At 34.7% G+C, this 27496-nt stretch overlaps 1 protein-coding gene across 1 annotated transcript in view; it reads left to right on the top strand.

Moving 5' to 3' along the window:
• The window catches only part of FANCL (FA complementation group L), an 87084-nt gene that overhangs the window by 54378 nt on the left and 5210 nt on the right, over positions 1–27496 (top strand). Inside the window, exon 8 of the mRNA XM_055328183.1 lies at positions 22486–22636. Within this exon, the coding sequence (XP_055184158.1) occupies positions 22486–22636 (151 nt within the window). The remainder of the gene's footprint in view (positions 1–22485; positions 22637–27496) is intronic.

The raw sequence follows: 27496 nt of genomic DNA, 5'->3' as shown, positions 1-27496 counted from the left end.
AGCTGCCATAGATAGTTATTTTTCTGATTGATCTTGGCAAAGTGAATTGAAAACCTTCTGGAGAGGATCCACTCTTCTAGATGCCATAGGAACATTTGTGATTCATGGGACAGGTCAAAATATCCATATGAATAGGAGTTTGGAAGATGTTGCTTCCAACCCTCTTGGAAGAATTTAAGAATCTTGAGACTTTAGTGGAGGAAGTAACTGTAGATATGGTAGAAATAGCAAGAGAACTAGACTTAGAAGTAGAGCCTGAAGAGGGTTGTTTCAATCTCATGATCAAATTTTAATAGTTGGAGTTGTTCTTAGTAGTGAGCAAAGTGGTTTTTTGAGATGCAGTCTATATCAGGTGAAAATGCTGTGAAGATTGTTGAAATGACAGCAAGGAATTAGGATATTACGTAAACTTAGCTGAGAAAATTGTGGTAGGGTTCGAGAGGATTGACACCCATGTTGAAGGTTGTGTTGTAGGTAAAATACTATCAAACAGCATTTCATGCTACAGAGAAATGGTTTGTGAAGGGAAGAGTCCCTTAATGCTTCGAACTTCATTGTCTTATTTAAGTAATTGTTATAGCCATCCCACCGTTTAGCAACCACTACTCTGATCCATCCACTGCCGTCAACATTAAGGCAAGACCCTCTTCCATCAGAATGATTATAACTCTGAAAGCTCAGAAGATAGTTAGCACCTTTTAGCAATAACATAGGTCTAAAAATAAATAAATACTTTGATTAAAAATACATTATTGCTAAAAGGTGCTAATACAGGGTAAACACTTATTTTAAGCACTTTGAATATATCAGCCTACTGCCTTCTGCTTTTCAAAATTTCTGATGAGAACTCTGATTGTTTTTGAGGGTCCCTAGTGTCTGATGATTTGCTTCTTTTTCCAAAATTCTCTGTCTCTGGCTTTGAAAGCTTGATCATAATGTGTCTTGGTACAAGTCTCTTTGATTTCATCTTGCTTGGACTATGTTGATCTCTTGGAGGTCTATATTCATGTCTTTCATCAAAATTGGGAGTTTTAAGGCATTGTTCAAATATTTTCTCTGCCACTTTCCCTACAGTGCATACATTGGTCAACTTGTTGTCCTGCAGTTCTCTTAGGTTCTGTTCACACCTCTGCATTCTTTTTTCTTTATGTTGCTCAGATTTGATAGTCAGGATTGTTATGTCTTTAAGATCTCAAATTCTTTTGTATGCTCAAATTGGCCTTTAGATTCCTTTTGTGAATTTTCCATTTCAGTCATTGTACTTTCAGCTCCAAAATTTCTTTTTGGTTTCTTTTTAGGTCTTCTTTCTCATTGTTATTTCTGTTTTGTTAATACATCATTTTCTTGACTTTTTCCACATCTCTAATTTTTAAAGCATAGTTAAGACCATTTTTTTTTTTTCAGATTCTTTGTTTAGTCTACCCTCAGGTCTTTTTTAGGGACAGTGTCTTTAATATTTTTTTCTTTGGATCAGGGCCGCACTTTCCTGTTCTTCTAGGCTTGTAATTTTGTTGCTGTTGAAAACTGGATATTTTATTAGTGAGGTTAACTCTAGAAATTGAATTTTCCTTTCTCCCTGAAGAGGAAAGATCAGTTATCTCCCTTTTCATTTTATTCATCTATCTGTCTGTCTATCTATCTATCTATCTATCTATCTATCATTTTATTATCATAGGCTATCTCTGTGCTGAGGAACAGCTTGAGGTATAAGTTTAGGGTTTTTCCTGGTCTCTTTTGAGCCTGTATCTTTCCCTGGGCTTGACAGTGACTTTCACATTTCCCTTGTATATGCAGTTATTTATTTTTTAAAGATTTTATTTATTTATTCATGAGAGACACAGAGAGAGTGAGGTAGAGACACAGGCAGAGGGAGAAGCAGGCTCCATGCAGGGAGCCCGATGTGGGACTCAATCCCGGGTCTCCAGGATCACACCCCAGGCCGAAGGCGGTGCTAAACCGCTGGGCCACTGGCGCGTATATGCAGTTATTTTTAAATGTTTGTGTCTTTAATGTCTGACTCCCAAAATGGGGGAAAAAAAAGAAAAATGAAGAGGGGAGGACACTGGCTTTTTAAATATTCTGCAAGTCACTTCTGCAGGAGGAGGAGGGGCTTGCAACAATGGAAGGAGGTCAACAATTTCTGACTGACTGCCTCTTTGTCTACCCTTCTGAGATTAGAAGTCACATTGGTATCAGAGCACAGATCCCTCTACCTACCCTACCTCCTCTAAGCTGTGTGTAAGTCATTCCTGGAGTACTTGCAGGGCTGCTGGTCCTGGGCTTAGTGATAGGTAGCCTCTGTCAAGCTAAGAACTGAAGTTGATAGAATTTGCAAGTCTTCAGTAGACTCCTGAGGTCCAAAATGTATCGGACAGATTCTGTTGGTGTAGATGTTGTCTGAGTGGGGAGACAGATTCCTGCTTAGCCCTCTACTCAAAATTCTTTCCTAATTGGCTTGGTGTTGATTCTTAATGTCTGCAATATAGGATAGCTAAGGACCCTGTATGAAAGTGCCTACTAATTTTCAGCAGCACTTGACAGATGTTTCTTTTCTTAATCTTTTTTTTTTTAAAGGTAGTTGCTATAGTCATTTTGTAATGGCTACATTTAAAATGAATATTTTTCGTTTGACTTTGTGGGTAGATACCCTGTTCACATGACCTAAAAATAGTAGCAGATCTTTTAAATAATCCTCACCAGTGTACAACTGACCAGTGGTCAGTTGTAAACAAAATAAATGTAAGTATAAGAAGAGTTGGTACATTCTCTGTGGATTGCTTGACAGAGAATAGCATTTGATTAAATAGATGTAGTTATAGAGCTACTTACAGAAAGTGTGGAGAACATCAATGAAGCTTGCAAATAAGATCAAATGAGCTGAATATTTAAGAGACTTGCTATCTCTTTAAAGATATCTGATTAGAAATATTGCAATTAATATTAAAATTAAATTTCTTAAAAAGTTTAATCTCTTGATATTTCCTTATTCTATTGAAGCTTTTTGAATCCCCCAGAGATAAAGACAAAAATGATTATTAGAGAATTTATCTGCACATATTATAGGAAAGTATAAAAAAAATCAGAAGGGAAAGCAACTGTTGCAAGTACCAGAAAATTATGCTATTAATTTAAGTGTCATCAGAGCACAAAAGATCACATTCCAGGACTGTGAGAAAATTATTAAAATACTGGAAATAATAGTACTTAAGATGAAGATATTATACTCTAAGATCTGGTTAAGTGACTGACATTATTATATCACTTCAGGTATTATAAAAGTAACAAAATGCTTTTAAAGATAATAAGCGTTACATTTTGAGATTGGCAGTGTTCACACTTTTCTGCTTAAGTGCTTTTCCTAGTTTAACATAATTTAATAACAGTTATGGGAGAATAGCTAACATCTGAATTCTCATATATATCTTTTTTTCCTTCCTTCTCCAGTATATTCACATTTTATACATCTCTCTCTCTCCTTCTCCCTCCCCCCCCCTCTCTCTATATATGTGTGTGTGTGTGTGTATATATGTGAAAGTGATAAAATTTCATTTCTACATGTTGGGTTTATGAGCAGTTACTTTTCTGCCTTTGTCTTTGGTGTTAGAAATATTGCTATTTTGTAATTTTTTAGCTCCTAATTGTTGATTAATCTGTAAAAAAGGTGCTGCTATGTAGATCCCATTACTCCCCAAAAGTCAGAACAAGTGGTTTTATTTTTTAACAGCTTTATTAAGGTATAATTGATACACAATAAACCGATGTATTTGAAGTGTACAATTTGAGTTTTGACTATTGTTTACACCTGTGAAAGCCATCCCACAATCAAGATAATAAACATTTTCATTAGACCCAAGATTCTCTACTCCCGTTTGTAATCTCGCTGTCTTTCTTGGCCCTCACCTAGTCCACACGCAGCTACTGATCTGCTTTCTAGAATTTTGTATAATTTATATATTCTCCTTTGTCAGATTTCTTTCCTCAGCATAGAGGTCTTCCATTGTGGCATGTAATAATAGTTCATTCTTTTTGTGCCGGGTAGTACTCCATTGTATGGATTTACCACATATTGTCCATTTAGTTGTTGATGGACATAGGAATTGTTTTCAGGTTTTGGTTATTACAAATAATTGCTGTGAACATTATGTAATGTCATTATATTAATGTATGCTTTCATTTCTCTTCTGCAAATACCTAGAAGTGGAATGTTGAATCGGATAAGAGGTGTATGTTTAATTTTTTAAGAAAATGCTAACATTTAAAAAGAAAACAATTGCTTAAGAAACTGGTTGTTACATTTTACATTCCAAACAATAGTATCCGAAAGTTCCTGTTTCTCTACATCCTTGCTCACATTTGGTATGGCCAGTCTTTTTCTTTCTCTCTCTCTTTTTTTAAGTATGCTCCACACCCAGCGTGGAGCCCACTGTGGGGCCCAAACTCATGACCCTGAGATCTAGACCTGAGCTGAGATCAAGAGTTGGACACTTTACTGACTGAGCCACCCAGGTGCCCCCATCTTTCTCATCTTAGCCACCCTAATATCATGTAGTGGTAACTCACTGTGGTTTTGATTGCATTTCCTTAGTCACCAATGATATTGAGCATATTTTTTATGTGCTTAATTGTTATCCTTATATCTTTTTTGATAAAATATCTGTAAATTTTTTGCCTAAAGACCTATATTGATGGAGAGATAGGCCACATTAATGCATTAGACTATTCATTATTGTTAAAAATGCCAGTTCTCTTTGAATAGATCTACGGATTCAATACAATCCTAAAGTCCCAACAAATTTATTTTAGAAACTGACAATATAATTCTAAAGTACATAAGGAAAATACAAAGGACCTAGAATAGGAAACTGAAAAAGAACAAAATTAAAGGACTAATGTGACCTCTATCTACCTTTATCAGGACAATGTGGTATTATCATAGAAATATTCCTTGACTTAAGATGGGGTTACATCCTGATAAACCCATCATAAATTAAAAATATTTTAAGTCAAAAATGCAATTAATACACATAACCGACCAAACATCATAGCTTAGCCTAGCCTACCTTAAACGTGCTCAGAACACTTATATTAACCAACAGGTGGGCAAGGTCCTCTAACACAAAGCCTATTTTATAATAATGTATTGAATATCTCATATAATTTATTGAATACTGAAAATGAAAAGCAGAATGGTTGTATGGGCACAGGATGTTTGTAAGCATATCAGTTGTTTACCTTTGTGATTGTATGGCTCACTGCCCAGTATCACCAGAATATCATACTGCATATTACTAGCTTGGGAAAGACCAAAATTCAAAATTTGAAGTATGGATTCTACTGAATGTGTATCATTTTTTATACTATTGTAAAGTTGAAATTTTGTAAGTCAAGCCGTTGTAAGTTGGGGATCATGTGTATACCCATACAAACTGTATGACCTTCTTAGGGCAACTTGACCAGACAGGAACAGAAGCCAGTGAATAATTGTTCTGAGATTCTCTTTTTAGGGCCACAATTCTGAGTTTTCTCTACAACTTCCCACAGAGCCACCATTGAACACTGTGACCAGCTTGTCACTATTTTGGCTTTCTGTCTTCTATTTCACTCATCCCGGTCCCTATTCCCTCTCAGTCCCTAAGATTACAGCCAGTAACCTCTCTGTACTCAGGCTCTTGTCTCAGAGTGCTTTCTGGGGTGGGGGGAGAAGCTCAAATTATCATTGTGTATATCACTTACTCTTATAGCTACAAATAAAGGTGATGTGGGACAAGGGTCCATATGTACCAGTCATACCTATGGCCCAGAACTTTACCTTCTTAAAAAAAAAAAAAGTCATTTTCTTTTTTCTTTTTTTTTTTTCTTTTTAAAGATTGAACAAAACTTATGCAACTATATAGGACTTTTTAAGCACTTGACAGGGCTTCTTTAAAATCAATTTATAAGTCAGAGACTACACTAGTCTTCTCTCAGGTGATTTCCTTGATGCTAGAAAATTGTAATCTTCACAGTTATCAGCTTCCTTAACTTGTCACCACTATTTGGAAAATTGTATGTAACTTCTTATAGCAGTGGGCCACAGGCACTAACATATTAGCTTGTACTTAGTTTCTTTGTAGACTGTAAAGAAAAAAATTGCTTCTCCACATTTCAGTAATAGGTACCAGCATGTTTTTTTTTTTCAAATTTCAAAAGGGATTGCTTTTTTTTTAATTAAAACAATATCTGAACAATTCTCATGCAGTTTCATAAGGAATTGTAGAAAAATAACAAGACCAAATATTATCAGTGGCAGAATTTGAGGCTTTGTGATAGACCATTTCATTTTTTATGAAGTAAGATTTCATTTATTATTGGCATTTTCTAACCTATAGAATATAGACTTCAATTAAATGCATTTAAAGATTAGTGTTCCCTATGGAATTGCCATTTTTTTTACTGTTTTTTAAATTTAAATTTAGATAACATATAATGTATTATTAGTTTCAGAGATAGAGTTCAGTGATTCATCAGTCTTATATAATACCCAGTGCTCATTATACCACCTGCCTCCTTAATGTCAATCACCCAGTTATCCCATCCCCTGTTCCCCTTCCCCTCCAGCAACACTGTTTGTTTCCTATGATTAAGAGTCTCTTATGGTCATCTTCCTCTCTGATTTTGTTTTGTTTTTCCTTCCCTTCTCCTATGTTCTTCTGTTTTGTTTCTTAAATTCCACATATGACTGAAATCATATAATTGTGTTTCTCTGATTGACTTATTTCACTTAGCTTTAATACCTTCTAGTTCCATCCACATCATTGCAAAAGGCAAGATTTCATTCTTTTTGATGGCTGAGTAGAAGTCCACTTTATGTATGTATGTATGTACAAATATACACCCCACATCTTCTTTATCCATTCATCTGTTGGTGGGCCCCTGGGCTCTTTCCATAGTTTGGCTATTGGGAACATTGCTGCTGTAAACAGCGGGGTGTAGGTGCCCCTTTGGATCACTATGTTTGTATCTTTGGGGTCAATCCCTAATAGTGCAAGTTCTGGGTCGTAGGGTAGCTCTATTTTCAACTTTTTGAGGAATTTCCATACTGTTTTCCAGAGTGGCTGTACCGGCTTGCATTTCCACCAACAGTGTAAGAGGGTTCCCCTTTTTCTGGTACTGAGCATGTTTTGAAAAGAGTTTAGACTTAAGCATACAGACAGTTCATCAGTGGACAAAAATAGTGTGGAAACCAGATCACTGATTTCTTCTATAAATGTCTAGTCATGGAACTAATAAGAACATCTTTATCTACTTCCCTGTTCATTGGCTATGTTTCATAAGAAAATAGGACACCATTTAAGGTTTTTAGAATAATGATATAACCTACTTTTCTGATGGTTTATTTATTTATTAAACATGAACTATAATAACCAACTTGACCTTTCTGTGCTCAAATATCAGGATACTTGATCATGTACAACTTCCAGTGATAAAAGTGGGCAGGCATTGCCAAAATAGTCTGTGTTTTAGCATTATAAAACTAGTCAGGCAATAGAATAAGCCTTTTGGGTTTTTTTGTAAGGCCTCTGTAGACCTTTGACCAGACTTTCTGTTGATTCATGATCTCAAGGTTTAAATACCAAATCTATCACACTGACCAGACTGCTTGCTTAGAAAACTTTTCATTGTGTTTGTTCAGAAATTTTCAGTGAATCAGTGTAGGGATCCCACATATAGATCTTTCCATCGAGAAGCTCATATACAGACTAGTCTAGATTTTCTGATTTCACTGCAGAGAATTTCATTAAGTGTCATAGGTGAACCTAATATTAGATTGATCTCTTAATATCTTTGGGCTTGCTCTTTTCAAATCATGTCAAGAGGTCTATTTTTTTACTTTTTTCCCTCAAGATTAATACATTCTTGTTATTCTTCTGACCTTTGCTTTTCACACAGGAAGATTAGACTCCATACCTGAGAATATCTCCCCTGTTAACTTCACTCTTGTGGTCCCTGTGCATGTAATGTTACAGTTTGTTTTCCAATTCCTGCTGTTTGATTTTTTTTTTCCTGTTATTGTTCTGCCCCACATGGAAATATAGAGACTGCGGTTGGTATGCCTCAGCATGGGCTCTTGCTGCATATCTTTGGAGGAGGTAGAGTAGAATGTCCTTTTCCCACCTTATTTTATATTTTCTAGCTAGTTCAGAATTTCTCTTCCTTTCACTTTTTTTTTTAAAGATTTTATTTATTTGAAAGAGTAGGAGTGGAGTAGGAGTGAAGTGACAGAGGGAGAGGAGAAGCAGGCTCCCCAAGCCCAATGTGGGGCTCAATTCCAGGACCCTGGAATCCTGACCTGAGCCAAAGGCAAATGCTTAAGTGACTGAACCACCCAGGGGCCCCTTTCACTTTTTTTAATGTTTTAAGGACAAGAGGTTGTTTAGCATCCTGTCTTCTCCTTTTCTCCACCTCAGGAAGGCTAGGGGTTAGGCTTCTGCATCATTATCTTGGTTACAGGGATACATTTCTTTGCTGTAGGACGGTTTGTTACTTTTGGGACCCTAAACCTATTGTGTGTGTGTTTATGGGATTTTTTTGTTGTTGTTTTTGCTTTTGCTTTTGTTTTTTCCTGCTTATTTTTGTTGTCCTTCTTTAGTTTGTTCCCTGTCTTATGTCTTCATTCCTCTATTTCATTTTCTTTAATCATAGTATTATGTATATGTGCAAAAAAAAAGTGGCAATTTCTTTTTGATTAGTAAGTTAATCCTTGCAGTGTTCTGGGTGTAGTGTTTGGATCTTTGCCAAGTTATACTCTATAATTGCTTGCTATTTCTGCTAGAAATTTGTAGTTCCTAACGTATTCCAAAAACTTAAAAGTTTTGGAAGACTTAATTTTTTCCCCTGTATTTTAGAAAATAATGGTATTTGTGTAATGCATCATTGACTTCTGTCCTTGAATACATGGGGATAGAAGATAAAATGTTGTCCAAATAGTTTGGTTCTGGTATGATTAAAGAAGAAATGACTATGTTGAATCATATAAATTGCTCATATTTAATGGATAGATACTTATATATAATTTGAGAAAATGTTTTTCTAAACAAACTGAAATTAAATGGGAGTACATTATAGTAATTGGCATTTTGAAAAGAAAGCTAGGTACTTTTAAGTGGACAGACTATCTGCTTTATGGATTTTCAGACAATTGTACATAGAATTTTTGACTTTTAGAGTTGAAAGTCACCTTAGAAGTTGTCTAATGCACACTCATATTTATTGATGCAATATTAAGTCTTTAAGAAGCTGAATATGTCTTGATCAAATACTTCGTTACCATCAAGATGAGAGCTGTGACCTCCTTGTGTAAAAGGATGTTCTTATCTTTGTATCAGAGATCCCAACATAGACTTGACACATAGTTGAAATACTAGTTTCATTAAATTAAGGCTAGAGTGCTTTTTTCTAATCTGTGCACATCATGAAGTGAAAGGATGACTCACAGACCATTTATTTTGATTTTTATGTATGAAATAAAAATGATTATGATTAGAAAAATTGTTTTTTATTAGAAAATAATACATATTGTAGGTAATATGGAAAAGTGCCAAGAAGGAAATAAAAATTGTCATAAAATGGTTAAAGCCAACACTAACTAAGGACCATTGAAACATTGGAACAAAGTCATTGGAGCCAGATCAGAACAAAACGACCTGGATGATTCTGGAATGCATTAAGGGGGCATGCATTGTCTAAAAAAATAGTGAAAGGGAATAAAGGGGAAAGAGAAAATGAGTGAAAGTATCAGTGAGGGTACAGAACATAAGAGACTCCTAACTCTGGGAAATGAACAAGGAGTAGTGGAAAGGGAGGTGGGCGGGGGGTTGGAGTGACTGGGTGACAGGCACTGAGGGGGCCACTTGACGGGATGGCACTGGGTGTTATGCTATATGTTGGCAAATTGAACTCCAATAAAAATAATTAATTAATTGATTGATTAATTTTAAAGCATGCATTGTGGTTCCGTGTGACCTCTTCAGTGAGGTTCTAAAATCAAGCAGTAACTAGTAATGGGAGTGTTATAGGAGAAGAGCCACGCTGTGAAACTGAGCTACCTCAGCTTTGAAGGAAAAGCTGCTCCGGTGAAAGCAGACCCCCATCCAGTATACTTCATTTTTCTTACCTTAATTCTTGAGGCTTTGCTCCTCTCTCCTCTTTCTCTTACCCTGAATTTTGCAATGTAGAAGTAAGGTCTAAACTTACAAGGTTGAGTACTTTTTATTTGATTACGAGTATTTTTTCTTTCGAGAATTATCTCATCTCCCCTCCTTTTTTAAAATCCTGTGTACTTTTTTACTGATTTTTCAAAAACCCTTTTATATTAGGAATATTGATTGCTTGATATGATACAGATATTGTTAGCTTGTTGTTTTTGTTCACAGGATGTAAATTTCTCCTGGTCAAGGACTATATAGCCTAAGTACTAAGGACTTAAGCATTGTATATACATTATCTCAACCCAGTCTTATACGGATTAACACAATTTCCATATTGCAGAAGCCAAGTGAAATTAATTCGCTCAGAACGATTCAGTTAGCTTTAAGAGGTGGACCTAGGAACCAGACTCAAGATTTGAGTAGTCCTGATTTTTTTCTTTAAGATTTTATTTATTAGAGGGAGAGAGAATGAGCAGTGAGAGGGGTAGAAGGAAAAGGAGAAGCAGATGCTGTGCTGAGCAGATATCCCCACTTGGAGTTTAATTCCAGGACCCTGGGACCTTGACTTGCACCAAAGGCATATACTTAACTGACTGAGTCACCCAAGCACCCCTAATTTCTGTGATCTTAACTAACATGTATTACATCTTCTATTTCTTTAGGTCAACCAGTATCTGTGATAGAGCGTAACACTTAGATACTATTGCTGGATTGAATTGTATCAACACATTTCATTTAGGTATTATTTGCTTATTTAATTTTGTATATTTCAGTGTGTTGTAAATAATATACATTCTTTAATTCTTTTTTTTAAAGTGAAGTATAGTTGGCATGTGCTGTTACATTAGTTTCAAGTATACAACATAGTGATTCAACAAGTCTATACTTTATGTTGTGCCTCACTCCATGTGTAGCACCATCTGTCACGATACAATAACATAATACCATTGACTATATTCCCTATGCTGTACCTTTTATCATCATGACTTATTCATCCCATTACTAGAATCCTATATCTCCTACTCTTCCCTTGTTTGCCTGTCACCCCACTTCCCTACCCTGTGGCAGCCATCAGTTGTTCTCTGTATTTATGGATTTATTTCTGCTTTTTGTTTATTTTTGTTTTGTTTCTTAGATTCCACATATAAGTGAAATTACATATTTGTCTTTTTCTGCATTCTTCAATTCTTGACCCAGATAGTTTGTGGAAAATGGTTTGCAAATTGTTCTAAGTTGAAGCTAAAAATTTTTCCATAGGTCTAATTTATAGAATTCATTTCATAAACAATGAAATAATTTGTTCATTTTTACAAATTTATTGTATACCCCCCAAAATCCCCAAATTAAAGTAAAATATGATATAAACATTACAAACATAAAAATTATGATGAAAGATTCTTAAGGATGCCTTTTTCCTCATAACCAGGACTGGTTGAATCTTCTATTGAAGTATAATTAACATAATTTATTAGTTTCAAGTGTACACCATATTGATTCAATACTTTTATACATTATTCAGTGTTTACTTATAACTGTGGTCACCATCTGTCATCATACAGTGTTATCACAATACTCTTGACTATAATCGCTATGCTGTACTTTTCATCTCCATGAAGTTTGGGCTTCTTAATCCCCTTTGTCTGTTTCACCTCTTCCTCCCCTGCAATCACCAGCTTGTTTTCTTTTTTTAAGATTCTACATAAAGTGACATCATAAGGTATTTGTCTTCCCCGTCTGATGCATTTTATTTAGCTTACCCTTTAGGTCCATCCATATTGTCACAAATGTCAAGATTTCATCCTTTTTATGGTTGTGTAGTATTCCATTATGTGTATATGTATACACACACATGTCTTCATTATCCATTCATTTATCAGTGTACACAGGTTGCTTTCATATCTTGGCTTCTGTACAAAACACCGCAATCAACAGAGAGGTGCATACATCTTTTTGAATTAGTGTTTTTCTATACTTCGGGTAGATACCCAGCAGCAGAATTACTAAGTCATATACTATTTCTATTTTTAATTTTTTGAAGAGCTGCCACATTGTTTTCACAGTGGCCACACTAATTTACATTCTGATCAACAGTGCACAAGGGTTCCTTTTTTCCCCCCACATCCTTGCCAACACTTACTATTTCTTGTCTTTTTGATTCTAGTCATTCTGACAGGTGTAGGCTGCTATCTCATAGTAGTTTTGAATTGCATTTTCATGATGATTGTGATGTTGAGCATCTTTTCATGTGTTTCTTGGCATCTGTATGAATTCTTGAGAAAAATATCTACTTAGGTCCTCTGCGCCCCTCCCCCCCCTTTTTAAGAGCAATAGGTGAGCAGAGAGAAAGGGAGAGAATCTTTTTTTTTTTTTTTTTAAGGGAGAGAATCTTAAGCAGACTCCACAGCTATTGCAGAGCCCATTGTGGGGCTCAATTTCACAACCCTGAGATCATGACTTCAGCTGAAATCAAGAGTGGGATGCTTAACCTACTGAGCCATCAGGTGCCCCACTCTGTCCATTTTTTGATTGGATTGTTTGTTTGTTTGTTTGTTTTGGTGTTCAGTTATGTAAGTTCTTTATATTTTGGGGGTATTAACTTCTTATGGGATATATCATTTACCAGTATCTTCCCCATTCACTAGGTTTCCTTTTCGTTTTATTGGTGGTTTCCTTCACTATAAAAGCTTTTTCTTTGGTGTAGTCCCAGTAGTTTAGTTTTGCTTTTGTTTTTCTTGTCTGAGGAGGCACATTGAGAAAAATGTTGCTAAGGCTGATATCAAAGAGATTACTACCTCTTGTCCATTTCCATTTTTTGAAAATACGATCTTTTTCCCATTGTGTATTCCTACCTCATTCATCATAAATTTTTTTTTCCTTAATCATAAATTAATTGACCTTACAAGTGTGGGCTTATTTTTGATCTCTTTATTCTTTTCCATTGATCTGTGTGTCTCTTTTTATTTCAGTACTATACTGTTTTGATTACTACAGCTTTGTAGTATATCTTGAAATCTGCATTGTAATTTCTCCAGCTTTGTTCTTTTTTTTTTGCTTTGGCTATTCAAGGTCTTTTGTGCTTCCTCACAGATTTTAGTATTTGTTCTAGTTCTGTGAAAAATGCTGTTGGTATTTTGGTAGGGATTGCATTGAACCTGTAGATTGCTTTGGGCAGTACAGACATTTCAACAGTAATTCTCCCAATCCATGAGCGTGGCACATCTTTCTCTTTTATCTTCAGTTTCTTTCATCACTATTCTCTAGTTCTATAGAACTAAACTATAGTTCCATAGTTTTCAGAGTATAGCAGGTCTTTCACTTTCTTAAGTTTATTCATAGTATTTACATTTTTTTGGTGTAATTGTAAATGGTATTGTTTTCTTAATTTCTCATGCTACTCAGTGTATAGAAATGCAACAAATTTCTGTACATTAATTTTGTATCCTGCAGTTTTCCTGAATTCACTTACCAGTTCTAATTGTTTTTTTTTTTTTTTTTGGTGGAGTCTTTAGGGTTTTTAAAATATAGTATCATGTCATCTGCAAAGAGTGACAGTTTTACTTCATCCTTACCAATTTGGATGGCTTGTATTTCTTTTTCCTCTCTGCTGCAGCTAGGACTTCTAGTGCTATACTGAATAAAAGTAGTAAGAGTGTACATCCTTGTCTTGTTTCTGATCTTATGGGAAGAGCTCTGTTTTTTACCGTTGAGCATGATGCTGTCTGTCAGTTTGTTATATATGGCCTTTACGATGTTGAGATATGTTCCCTTTAAATCCACTTCACTGAGAGATTTTATCATAAATGGATTGTCATTATTTTGTCAAAATCTTATTGTAGTAATCATATGGTTTTTATCCTTCCTCTTGTTAATGTAATATATCACATTGATTTACCAGTATTGAACCATTTTTGCATCCTGGAATAAATCCTACTTGACCGTGGTAAATGATTTTTTTTTATGTATTATTAAATTTTTTGTGAGGAATTTTACATATATGTTCATCAGAGACAATGGCCTATAGTTTCTTCTTTTTTGTAATGTCTTTGTCTGGTTTTGCTATCAGGGTGATGCTGGCCTTGTAGAATGAATTTGGAAGTTTTCCTTCCTTTTCTGTTTTTTGAGGTAGTTTGGGGAGAATAGGTATTAGCTCTCTTTAATTAAATGTTTGGTAGTAATTTTGTGTGAATCTATCTTATCATGAATTTTGTTTGTTTTTTGATTACTGATTCAATTTTATTAGTAGTAATTGGTTTGTTCAAACTTTCTATTTTTTCATGATCCAGTTTTGGAAGATGATGTGTTTCTAGAAATTTCTCCATTTTCTTTTAAGGTTGTCCACAATTTATTGGCATATAATTTTTCATAATCTCTTAAAATTCTTTTTATTTTTGTAGTCAGTTATTTCTCTTTGTTTCTCATTTTAATTATAGGAGACCTCTCTTTCTTGATGAATTTGGCTAAAGGCTTATCAATTTTATTTTATTTTCAAAGAATTAGTTCCTGGTTTTAATGACCTTTTCTATTTTTTAATCGTGATTTCATTTATTTCTGCTCTCCTGTTTATCTTTCTTTTCCTCTAGCTTTGGGTATTATTTATTTTTCTGTGTCTAGCTGCTTTAGGTGTAAAGTTAAGTTGTTTGAGATTTTTCCTGTTTTTTTTTTTAATTTTTGTTGAAGTAGGCCTATATTACTATAAGCGTCCTTCTTAGAACAGGTTTTGTTGCATTCCAAAATTTTTGAACCATTGTCTTTTCATTTTTCTCCATTTTTTTAAAGTTTCCTTTTTGATTTTTGGTTGACTCATTCATTGTTTAGTAGCAGGTTATTTACCCTTCATGTATAGTGTACTTTCCAGACTTTTTCTTATAATTGTTTTCTAGTTTCATACCATAATGATTAGAAAAGATGCTTAATATGATTTTATTTTTCTTAAATTTATTGAGACTTGTTTTGTGACCTAACATGTGACCTGTTCTGGAGGATGTTCTATGTACATTTGAAAATATATATTTTTTAAGATTTTATTTATGCATGAGAGAGAGAGAGAGGCAGAGACAGGAGAAGCTGGCTTCATGCACAAGGAGCCCGATGTGGGACTCGATCTGGAGACTCCGGGATCACGCCCTGAGCCAAAGGTAGACGCTCAATCCCTGAGCCACCCAGGCGTCCCACTTGAAAAGATTCTGAAGATGAATCTTTTTTTAGCCTAAACTCTATGGTATGAGGTTAAACAATTAGGGCAGCCCCGGTGGCACAGCGGTTTAGCACCGCCTATAGCCTCCGACGTGATCCTGGAGACCCTGGATCCAGTCCCACGTCGGGCTCTCTGCATGGTGCCTGCTTCTCCCTCTGCCTGTGTTTCTGCCTCTCTCTCTCTGTGTGTGTCTCTATGAATAAATAAATAAAAAATCTTAAAAAAAACCAGTCATAATTTAAAACCAAGGTAGGGAGAATTGATACCTTCTTACTCAAAGGCTCCAGGCAAGAGGAAAGGATGGAAATGTCCCACGTGTCAGACTTTGTGTGAGATGGTTTCATGTACATTCTCTCACTTACTCTTCCAACCTTATGATGCTGGCACAACATGCCCATGTTACAATCTGGGAAAGTGAGGTCCTGGGAAGTTAAATTTTGAGTGTCAGCACTGAGATTTGAACCAAGCCTGCTGGTTCCTGTTTCAGTCAGTACTCTTTCCCATCTAGTCTGCACCCTTTACTACATGCAGTCATTCCTACCAGTATCTGTACTGAATATCATACTGAATTGTATCAGTCCTGCTTTGTGCTCTCGACCTAGGTTACAGTGTGGGGGGGAGGCGAGGGTCATGAAATCAGTGCCAGGAAAGTGTAGGCTAAGGCCACTCAACAGCCCTCACAGATTGCTGAGAGCCAGCAGCCACCCATGAACAGCTTTGGAGAAAGAGGTGAGGTCCATGCTGATGGTCTTTTCCCACCACAGAACGGTTGGAAGCCTCTTTATGTTTCTTGTTTCTTCCTCTTCCCCAACACCCTTTCAAGTTTGGTTCTTTCCTCAATTATCCACCAGTCTTTTCCTCCAGAATAATTTGTATGAACATCCATACACAGTGCTTTAGTGCTTTTCACTTTACTTCAGCATTGACTGTACTCCCCCCCCTTTTTTTTTTAAGATTTTATTTATTTATTAGAGAGCGAGTGCACAAGCAGGGGCAGCAGCAAATAGAGGGGGAGAAGCAGGCTCCCTGTGGGGCTCTATCGCACAACCCCGAGATCATGACCTGAGTCAAAGTAGACACTTAACTGACTGAACCACCCAGGCACCCCCCAGTTTTGCCCTTTGTACTCCTACCATCCTTGATTTTTGTTAGAATAGGCAACATAAGCAATTACCTGCAGCAAATATATTTGGAGCCTTCCCTCAACAACCAAGTCCTTCTTCATCCTATACTGAAGTGTGGTGATAATAGAATTCAAAGAGAGATGTTTGGACATTGGCATACTTAATATTCCTGGAGATTAGACCCCCAGGCATTTAGGTCAATTTTTAAGGACTGGTCATTGTGTTTTCTGTACCTATTTTTTGTAAATTTTCACATTATTTATTTTTGTTTGCCATGTGCTTAAACAAAGGTCTTGGGAGGACAGCATCTCTTCACCTCCTGCCAAGTGTCAGCAGGTAGAGAGCTCATAGATTTTATAATTCCTAAGAGAAATGTTTCTGTGTCCCACTCTTCACCTTTTTGGACTCTTTATCTGGGACATAAAAATAATATTTTTTTAAAAAGATCATTCATTCATTCATTCATTCATTCATTCATTCATTCATGAGAGACAGAGAGAGAGAGAGAGAGAGAGGCAGAGACACAGGCAGAGGGAGAAGCAGGCTCCATGCAGGGAGCCCGACATGGGACTCAATCCCAGGTCTTGAGGATCAGGCCCTGGGCCGAAGGCCGGCACTAACCACTGAGCCACCCGGGGTGCCCCTAAAAATAATATTTAATGTATCTGCTTCACATCAGTACATAGTAAAATCTGATGATGACTTTTAGGATTTAAAATTTACTTTTTCTGTAATTACCAACTGACTTCTAGTTCCAGGGTTGTTGTATTTTTTTTCTTTTTAACTGTCATTTTTTGGTCATTTTTTTAAAGATATCTTATTTTGTTCAATTGCAGAGTTAATTTTAAGTAGAGTTATGTTTAGGACTTCATTTATAGTCAGGCACACCAGAAATGGACATTGTGTTTCAGTGTACTTACTTTCAAATGAAACATACCACTGTGAAAACATTTTATGACTTTTTGTTTTGTTTTGTTTTTGGTTAGCTTTTCCTTGGGTTGACAATGAAATAGGTAATAATAGATTTTTAAATACAGATATAGTTATTAGTGGAGAGAAAGGAAAGAGCCATTATTGTGCTGATTTTGAAGAGTAATAATCTCTTCAACAGATGGTAGTGGGAAATTGGTTATCCACATGCCGAAAAGGAAATTGGGCCTGCCCTTTGCATTGTATACAAAAATTAAAATGAATTAAAGACTTAACTATAAGATGTGAAACTAAAAAACTCCCAATACAAAACATAGGGGAATACTTCCTGTGCTTAGTTTTGGTAATAATCTCTTGATTGGTACCAGAAGCATAGGCAACAAAGGAAAAATAGGTAAATGGGACTATATCAAACTAAAAGACTTATCATAGTAAAGGACAATCAACAGAATGATAAGGCACCCTATGGAATTGAAGAAAATACTTGCAAGCCATATATCTGATAATGTGTTAATCCAAAATATGAAAGAAACCCTTCAGTAGCAGTGGTAATAATAATAATAATTATTATTATTAACCACCACCCGGTTAAAAACTGGGCAACGGATTTGTGAAAAGATACTCTTCAAAAATGACATATAAATCAACAACAGGGATATGAAAAGATGCTCAACATCATTAATTATCAAGTGCAAATCAAAGTGTAAATCAAAACTTAAAGTGCAAATCAAGTGCAAATTCAAAACTAAAATGAGCTATCATCCCACACCTGTTAGGATGGCTGTTATTTAAAAACAGCAACAACAAAAACCATGAAATAGCAAGTGTTGGCAAGGATGTGGAAAAATTGGAACCCTTGTACACTATTGGTGGGAGTGTAAAATGGTGTGGCAACAGTGGAAAACAGTGTGGGTGTGCCTCCAAAAAATAAAAAATGTAACTACCATATGATCTAGCAACCCCGCTTCTGGGTATATATCCAGAAGGACTGAAAACAGAATTTCAGAGAGATACCAGTGCACTTGCAGGTTCATTGTAGCATTACTCACAATAACAAAGATAGGAAAAAATCCAAGGGTCTATCAACAAATGAAAGAAAGAAAATATGCCATATACAGACAGCCTTAAGGAAGAAGAAAATCCCGCCATTTGCAAAAATACAGATGAATCTGGAGGACATTATGCAAACTGAAATAAAACAGTCACAGGACAAATAGTGCATATTTCTAACATGAAGTATCTAACAGTCATATGTACAGAGAATACAATAGTGGTTGCCAAGGCCTGGAAGGTGGGGGAAGTAGGGAATTGTTCAGTGGGTATAAAGTTTCATCTAGGCTAGCAGTGCCTGGCTGGCTCAGTCAGTAGAGCAAGTGACTCTTTTGATCTCAGGGTTTTGAGTTTGAGTCCCACATTGGACATAGAGCTCACTAAAAATAAAGTTTCAGCTATGCTGCTATACAACCTGCCTGTACATAACAATACAGTATCATGCATTTCAAACTTGAGAAGTGTTAAGTGTTACTACCAAAAACCCCAAAAAAGACACAAGGAAGCTTTGGGGAAGTGTGTATACATGTATTACCTTGATTGTGGTGATGGTATCATGAGTGTATGCATATGCCCATATGCCCATATTCATCAACCTGTACACATTAAATATGTATAGTTCTTTGTATATCACTTATATCTCAATAAAGCTATTGAAAACTCAACATACTTTTCAGCAGATTGATGTGAATCTGATGATCAATGCCTTATCGTACACAAATTATAGTATCAGATCTGCAGAATACAAAAACCAATTTAATTGCAATGTAAAGAATGGGTTTTAGGGGGCTATGACTAAAGGAAGAAAATTCAGTTAGAAGAGTTTTTTAGTAATCTAGTTATCTAGTTAGTAATCTATGCTTAGATTCCTGGTTTGGGCAACAGGGCAAGTAGTATCCTCTGTCACCTAGAGGGAAGAAAAAAAAAAAACTATGAGGGAAGATTTCTCTGGGAAGATAATGAGATCAGTGTGGAGCAGTAGGAATGTGAAGTGTCTGTTAGCCCTATAGAGATCATCTGTATAGCCCTGGCTGAGCAGTTCTGGAGGTCTCTACGTGGCCTAAAGAAATATGAGAATGATCATAGGTAGAGAAGATGGTTACTGAAGCTTGGAGTGGTAAATATACGCATGGAAAGAAAGTATTTCAGTTTACTCTGTGTAAACATATCTATGGATACATATGAAACAGTGTAATGGCAAACTATGAGAAAGAACTGTGATTTTAATAACATAAAACATAATTTGCTTGCTATCTGTAAGTAACAGTAGCCTTAGTGAATAAAATGATAAAGGTCATAAATATTTTTATATCAGGTAGTTGACTTCAGTTTACTTAAATATTTATTGAGCGCTTTTGGAATTTGTGTTGCTGTCCTTAAGTGGTGGTATTACAAAGGAAAACGTATCACTGAGAAGAACTGCCCTTACATTGTTTGTTGTAAGCCAGGAAGTTACAGTATCAGGTTTGCAGAATACAAATATCAAGCTAATTATAAATAATGGACTTCAGGGGCATATGACTAGGGACAAAATCCAGTTCGAAGATTGTTTTGAGTGAGACAACTGATAATGTTCAGTTTTACATTTGAGATAGGGTATTGGGTATTCTGTGGTGAGGTATGTGAAGTCAGTGATGGCATGTCTGGATGCAGAAATAAGATTGGGGGTGGTTATTGTAATAGTGCATAATACTAGAGTAAATAGAATTACCAAGAGCTATGCTAAAAATAAAAACAGGTCTTTAGTTATTGAATGAATTAGGTGTAAAAAGAAATCTGTAAGGATCACAGCTGTTTTCATGTTTGGATATCTAAAGAATTGTGGCGCGTTTAATGAAAGAGGAAATAAAGTACAGCCCATAGTGAAAACAAAACAAAACTTGAGAGTTTGGTTTCTGATTTCTGGGTTTTGGCATCCAACTTGTAGATAAGTATGGTATTCCAAAAGAGAACAAGTTCTTGTTCCTACTCTTAACTTTTTCCCCCGGTTTATTGAAGGTTGCAGAGTTGAAACCTGCTTTGTGAAACTGAGCCATGACTTCATCTAGGTGTAAACTCTGACTGAAGTGATGAGATGAAATGGGTTTTCATTAAGCACATAGAAGTACAAAATATACCTTTAAGGAAATGAGTACTTTTTTCTTACATTACTCAAGGTGTACTGCATTCTCATATTACTGTTTTTTATCAGTTATTTGGGTTAAATACATTTATAATATTTTCAGTGGTTTTTTAAAAAAATAAGTTTTGCTTATTTGAAACAATAATATATTTAATTCTTCCATTAACCTTTTCGTTTTGGATGCTTTTAATATAAAAATATTTAGTAAATAGTGATACCTTTTAACATTACTTTATAAGAAACTCTTGTCTTTGTTTGAAAGTAATTATAAATTGATTTTTTAAATCAGTAATTGTAGGAGTGCCTGAGTGGCTCAGTCCTTTAAGCTTCTGACTTTGGCTCAGGGAATGATCGCAGGGTCCTGGTATGCGTGCTCTCTCTCTCTCTTTCTTCCTCTTCCTCCCCCTCTCTCAAATAAATATATAAAATCTTTAAAAAATCAGTAATGGCTTTAGGTCTTATTGTTAGTGAAAATGTATTTAATTCCCATAAAAGATCAATGTCTGAAATACTGAATTCAGTCATTGGCTAAAGATTTATTTAATATTAGAAGAAATCTTATTTGTAATTTGTTTGAATTATTAGAAATGTGTAAAATCTAGTCAAAAATGTTATATTACATATTTGAAAGTTGGGAAGAGTAAATCTTAAAAGTTTTTGTCACAAGGACAGAAAAATTTTTTGTAACTTTGTATGGTGACAGATAACTAGACTTACTGATTTTTTTTTCACAGTGTATACAAATAATTAAGTAGTATACCTGAGACTAATACAATGTATGACAGTTTTACCTCTTAAAAAAAAAAGAGTAGAACCTTATAATATCTACAGATATTAGATCTTCCTGGTAGTGAAAAGTTTCTATTAAAATCCTATGCTTCTGGATGTATGTATGTATGTATGTATGTAGTATTTATTTTATTTATTTATTTATGATAGTCACACACAGAGAGAGAGAGAGGCAGAGACACAGGCAGAGGGAGAAGCAGGCTCCATGCACTGGGAGCCCGACGTGAGACTCGATCCCGGGTCTCTAGGATTGCGCCCTGGGCCAAAGGCAGGCACCAAACCGCTGCGCCACCCGGGGATCCCTGCTTCTGTATTTATATCGGTCTTTGTCAGTACTGTCTATGGTGCCTGTGTGCATGAGAAGACATTTTCAGGGATGACGTGTAAAATTTCTTTACAGGCGCTAACAGATAAACATTTGCAATTGATTTTGATAAAGGGAAACACTAACGTTCAGCCCCAATTAAACATTTTTCCCCACTCACCAAAAGATGCATTATTCTCATTAATAGATCCATATTATAAAAAATGTACTGCATTATTATTTGAATTTAATCAAAAACTTTATGGCAAAAAAACTTTATGGGAAAATATATGTAGAACCTTTTTATACTCTGCCTAAATAAGTCTGTAAAGTTAATAATTTTTAAAGTAATTTAATCGAATTAAAAATGCTGCACTTCATAACTTCATACTAGATAACTTGATAACTTTCATATAAAATTACATAGACACTATGCTCAATATGTATATAGTATAGTCACTAATAAAGTACCTACATGTCATCTTGTATTAGTAATTATTCTATAAATAGAGTACAGAATGCATCATAATAAAAATAAATATGGTCTTTAAAAAACACTTCCTAGTAAGGTGCACAGTTGTAATGACAATCAAAAGATTCTGTCAGTGCTAATGGAAATGAAGAGACATGAAGCGGGGAGAGTTGACTCTTGTTTACTAGAATAGTTTCAGCTGAAATGAAACAGAGCTTAAAATTTCTAAATAGAATTGTGTTTTAAGTGAAAGATTATCTGCTGTTGATAAGAGTGTCCTGCAACTTATGCAGCTTTTATCTGTCTTTCACAGAGTTCCTTAATAAGCATTTACAGTCAGTTTTTGGCAGCCTTAGAATCACTGAAGGCATTCTGGGATGTTATGGATGAAATCGATGAGAAGACTTGGGTACTTGAGCCAGAAAAACCTACCCGGAGTGCAACAACACGCAGAATTGCACTAGGTAAGAGAAAGGATTATGGAGGCTTTTCACATATGTGTGTTTGTACTTTGTATTACTTAGGAAAATGGATCTAAAGAGGACGTTGGACTCTTAGGTGAGACTTTTTTGCATGAAGTCAACGATTAAAACTTTTTGGGATGAACTGTGGTTTATTACTTCGTATTTGAATGTAAATATTCATTTGTATATATGGAGGAGAAAAGGGCAAGTACTGAGGTATTTCATTATAAAAGGTGATGATCCAATGGAAGTATCATTCAGAGATACTGTTTAATTAGCTTCTAATTAGCACAGAAATAGTGGAACAAGTTTTTCAAAACTTACATTATTACTTAGGAAAAAAATTATAATAATGAAAGTCTTCATCCATGAAACTAGATAAGATTGATATGAATGATCTGGGAATATTTTCTGATAAAATTGAGAGGATAAAAAAAAGCTGAAGTGGGCCATGCATGTCATTGAAGAGTAAATAGAAAGCAGAAAATAATAATTAGACATATTTTAAGTATTTTCTTTACTATAAATACATATTAATGAATAATATGTGATATAATTATAAATATCCCTGCACTATTACCATATTATCTTTATTATAAATTATTACTGTATTTTCATTATGAACTAGTAATATATGTTAGTTTTAGAATTCAAGCTGTCAATATTTTAGATATATTAAGCTATATTTGAGTTCACAGTAAGTAGTGTAGTTTGATGATTATACCTGTTTATGTTTCCTTCGTGTTTTTCTTAGCCCAAATAAATTGTTAAAAGGTATATATTCCAAAGGATATTACAAAATTCTGTTGTGAATCATATCCACATTATAAATTTTTGTAGTTTTCCCCCCAGGCATAATAGATTATCTGGGAGAAAAGTAACATGTAATTATGAGAAAAGGAAGGTATTGTGCAGCAGTTCTACAATTAGTATTGTTACTCCATCTAAGAAGTCTAATGGTATTTAATTTGGAATAACAAATTATGGTGTACTTGTAAACAAATAGATATTAATGAAAATATTTTCATCAAAGAACTATAGTAATTAATTTCCTTCATGGCTCCATTTAAATAATTATTTTGATCAGGTAATGATTAAATATACCTTTTATTATATTTCTCATTTTCAGCATAAACAACCTGGTTTTTATTCACTCTATATATACCTTTAAGCTCTTTTTATTTTCCCTTCAAGCATTGATTTGCCTTTTTAAGGCCAAGTTTTTAGCAAATTAATTGAAGTATATTAAATAATGTACCCACTGTTAAGTAATTTCCGGGGCCTTTAGTACATGACATTGCTAAAGGCTAATATGGAATTTGTGCTCATGGTAAAGAATGTCTAAAAAAATGAGATTATAAGTTAACTTGTATTTTTTTCCCATGAATGATTTGTAATCATTTTTTAAATTTTACATGATTATCTTTTTGTCAGGTCTGTTGTAATTGAGCTCATATTATTGCCAGCCTTAGCCAAAAGCTAATGCTATAGTATATGAAATTTATCAAGCCATTTTTACTGTAAAAATAAAATCCAAATAGACTTTATTTATAGTTATATTAATGTATACCTTTAAAAATAGTAAAACTTCTGAAATTAATACAATATTCCTGCAGATAGAGTTTATAAAAAGAATCTGGTGCCAAGTAGAAATAGATTTTCTTAGATTCTATAAACAGTTTAGTTGTTTTTGTTTATGTATTGAATGAATTTCTGATTTAATATGGATAGAATCCGTTGTTAACTTACAATAGAAAGCTTCACATGGGACAAAAGAACTCAGTAAAGATTTTTTCTATATTTTTTATTATTTTTTAAGTTTTTAAATTCCAGTATGAGTGAAATCAAATGGTATTTGTGTTTCTCTGACTGACTTAGTTCACTTAGCATAATATTCCCTAGCTCTGTCCACATAGTTGCAAATGGCAAGATTTTATTGTATTTTATGCCTGGGTAATATTTCATTGTATATCTGTATCACCTCTTCTTTATCCATTCATTAGTCGATGGACCCTTGGCTGTAGATAATTTGGCTTTTATAGATAATGCTGCTGTAGACATCAGGGTGCGTGTATCCGTTTGAATTAGTATTTTTGTATTCTTTGGGAAAATACCTAATAGTGCAATTGCCGGATCGTGGGGTAGTTCTAATGTTTAACTTTTTAAGGGAGTTCATACTCTTTTCCTGAGTGGCAGTACCAGTTTGAATTCCAACCCATAGTGAGTGCAAGAGGGTTCCCCTTTCTCCACATTCTCACCAACACCTGTTTATGTTGTTTTTAGTCATTCCAACAGGTGTGAACTGGTATCTGATTAGAGTTTTGATTTGTATTTCCCTGATAAAGAGTGATTTTGAGCATCTTTTTGTGTCTGTTGACCATCTGTATGTCTTTGGAGAAATGTCTATTCATATCTTCTGCCCATTTTCCCATTGGATTATTTGTTTTTTGGGGGGTGTTAAGTTTTATACATTCTTTTATATTTTGGATACTAACCCTTTATCAGATATGTCAGTTGCAAATATATTTTCCCATTCTGTAGGCTTCCTTTTAGTTTTGTTGTTTCCTTCTCTGTGCAGAAACTTTTTATTTTGATGAAGTTTCAATAGCTTATTTTTGCTTTTGTTTCCTTTGCCTCAGAAGACCTAGAAAGAAGTTGCTATGGCCAGTGTTACAAAGAGGTTACTGTCTGTGTTCTAGGATTTTTATGGTTTTAGGTCTCACACTCAGGTTGTCTTTCACCCATTTTGAATTTATTTTTGTGTTTGGTGTAAGAAAGTGGTTTAATTTTATTCCTTTGCATATTTCTGTCCCAGTTTTCCCATCACCATTTGTTGGAGACTATTCTTTTCCCATTGGATATTCTTTCCTGCTTTGTCAAAGATTCACTGGTCATATAGTTGTAGGTTTATTTCTGGATTTTCTGTTATGTTCCATTGACCTGTGTGTCTGTTTTTGTGCCAATACCATGATGTTTTGATCACTACAGCTTTATAATATTATTTGAAGTCTGGAATTGTGATGCCTCTAGATTTGCTTGTCTTTTTCAAGATTGCTTTGGCTATTCAGGATCTTTTGTGGTTCCATACAAGATTTAGGATCGTTTGTTCTAGTTCTGTGAAAAATGCTGTTGGTAGTTTGCTAGAGATTACATTAAATGTGTAGGTTGCTTTGGGTAATATAGACATTTTAACAATATTTTTTTCTTTTAATCTTCAATAAAATGTCTATTTGTGTCATCTTCAATTTCTTTGATAATTGTTTTATAGTTTTCAGAGTGCAGGTCTTTAACCTCTTTGGTTAGGTTTATTCCTAGGTATCTTGTTTTTGGTGCAGTTGTAAGTGACACTGATTCCTTAATTTCTCTTTCTGCTGAACCATTATTGGTGTATAGAAATACAACAGATTTATGAACACTAATTTTGTATCCTGCAACTTTACAGTTTTTTTATGGAATCTTGTGGGTTTTGTATATAGAATACATGTCATCTGCAGAGAGTCAAAGTTTGACTTCTTCCTTGCTGATTTGGATGCCTTTTATTTCTTTTTTGCCATCTGCTGTAGTTAGGACTTCCAATGTTATGTTAAATAACAGTAGTGAAAGTGGACATCACTGTCTTATTCCTGATCATAGAGGAAAAGGTCTCAGTTTTTCCTCAGTGGGGATGATATCTGTGGATTTTTCATAGATGGCCTTTATGTTGAGGTATGTTTTGTCTAACTCTACTTTGTTGAGAGTTTTTATCATGAATGATGAATGTTGTATTTTGTCAAATGCCTTTTCTGCATCTATTGAAATGATTCTTATCCTTCTTTTAATATGGTATATATATCCCATGGATTGATTTGTGAATATTGAACCACCATTGCATTGCAGCCCAGGAATAAATCCTTCTTGGTTGTGGTGAATGATTTTTTTGAATGTATTTTTGTATTCAACTTGCTAGTATTTTATTGAGAATTTTTGCATCCATGCTCTTCAGGGATATTGACCAAAAGTTCTCTTTTTGACTGGAGTCTTTATCTGGTTTTGGTATCAGGGAAATGCTGGCTTCATAGAATGAATCTGGAGGTTTTCCTTCCTTTTCCATTTTTTGGAATAGTTTAAGAACTATTCCAAATAGTTGAGAACTAGGTACTAACTCTTCTTTTAAAGTTTGGTAGAATTCACCTGTGAAGCCATCTAACTCTGGACTTCTGTTTTTGGGAGTTTTTGGATTACTGATTCAATTTCTTTGTTATCAATCTGTTCAAGTGTTCTGTTTCTTTTTAATTCAGTTTTGGTAATTTACGTTTCTAGGAATTTATCCATTTCCACCAGGTTATCCCAGTTTGTTGGCATATCCCAGTTTGTTTTTCATAATATTCTCTTATAATTCTATTTCAGTGGTTTTGGTTGTTATTTCTCCTCTTTCATTGTGATTTTATTTATTTGGACCCCTTCTCTCTTTTCTTTTGGTAAGTCTGGCTAGAGGTTTATCATTATTATTTTTTTTCCTCAAAGAACCAGCACCTGGTTTCATCGATCTGGTTTTTTTTTGGGGGGGGGGTTATTTTTAGTTTTATATCATTTATTTCTGCTTTAATCTTACTTCCTTCTACTGGCTTTAGGCTTTGTCATTATTTTTCTATCTTCTTTAGGTGTAAGGTTAGGTTGTTTGAGATTTTTCTTGCTTCTTGAGGTATTCCTGTATTGCTGTTACATACCTCCCTCTTAGGGCCACTTTTGCTGCATCCCCAAGGTTTTGGACTGTTGTGTTTTCATTTTCAATTGTTCCCATGTATTTTTTAATTTCTTCTTTTATTTCCTGTTTGACCCCATTCATTGTTTAGTAGCATATTGTTTAACCTCAATGTATTT

This window comes from Nyctereutes procyonoides, unplaced genomic scaffold (genome assembly GCF_905146905.1).
Source record: "Nyctereutes procyonoides isolate TBG_1078 unplaced genomic scaffold, NYPRO_anot_genome, whole genome shotgun sequence".
In the NCBI taxonomy this organism is placed as follows: domain Eukaryota; kingdom Metazoa; phylum Chordata; class Mammalia; order Carnivora; family Canidae; genus Nyctereutes; species Nyctereutes procyonoides.
The sequence above is the reverse complement of the archived record's forward strand: the minus strand, read 5'-3'. Positions and strand labels throughout refer to the sequence as shown.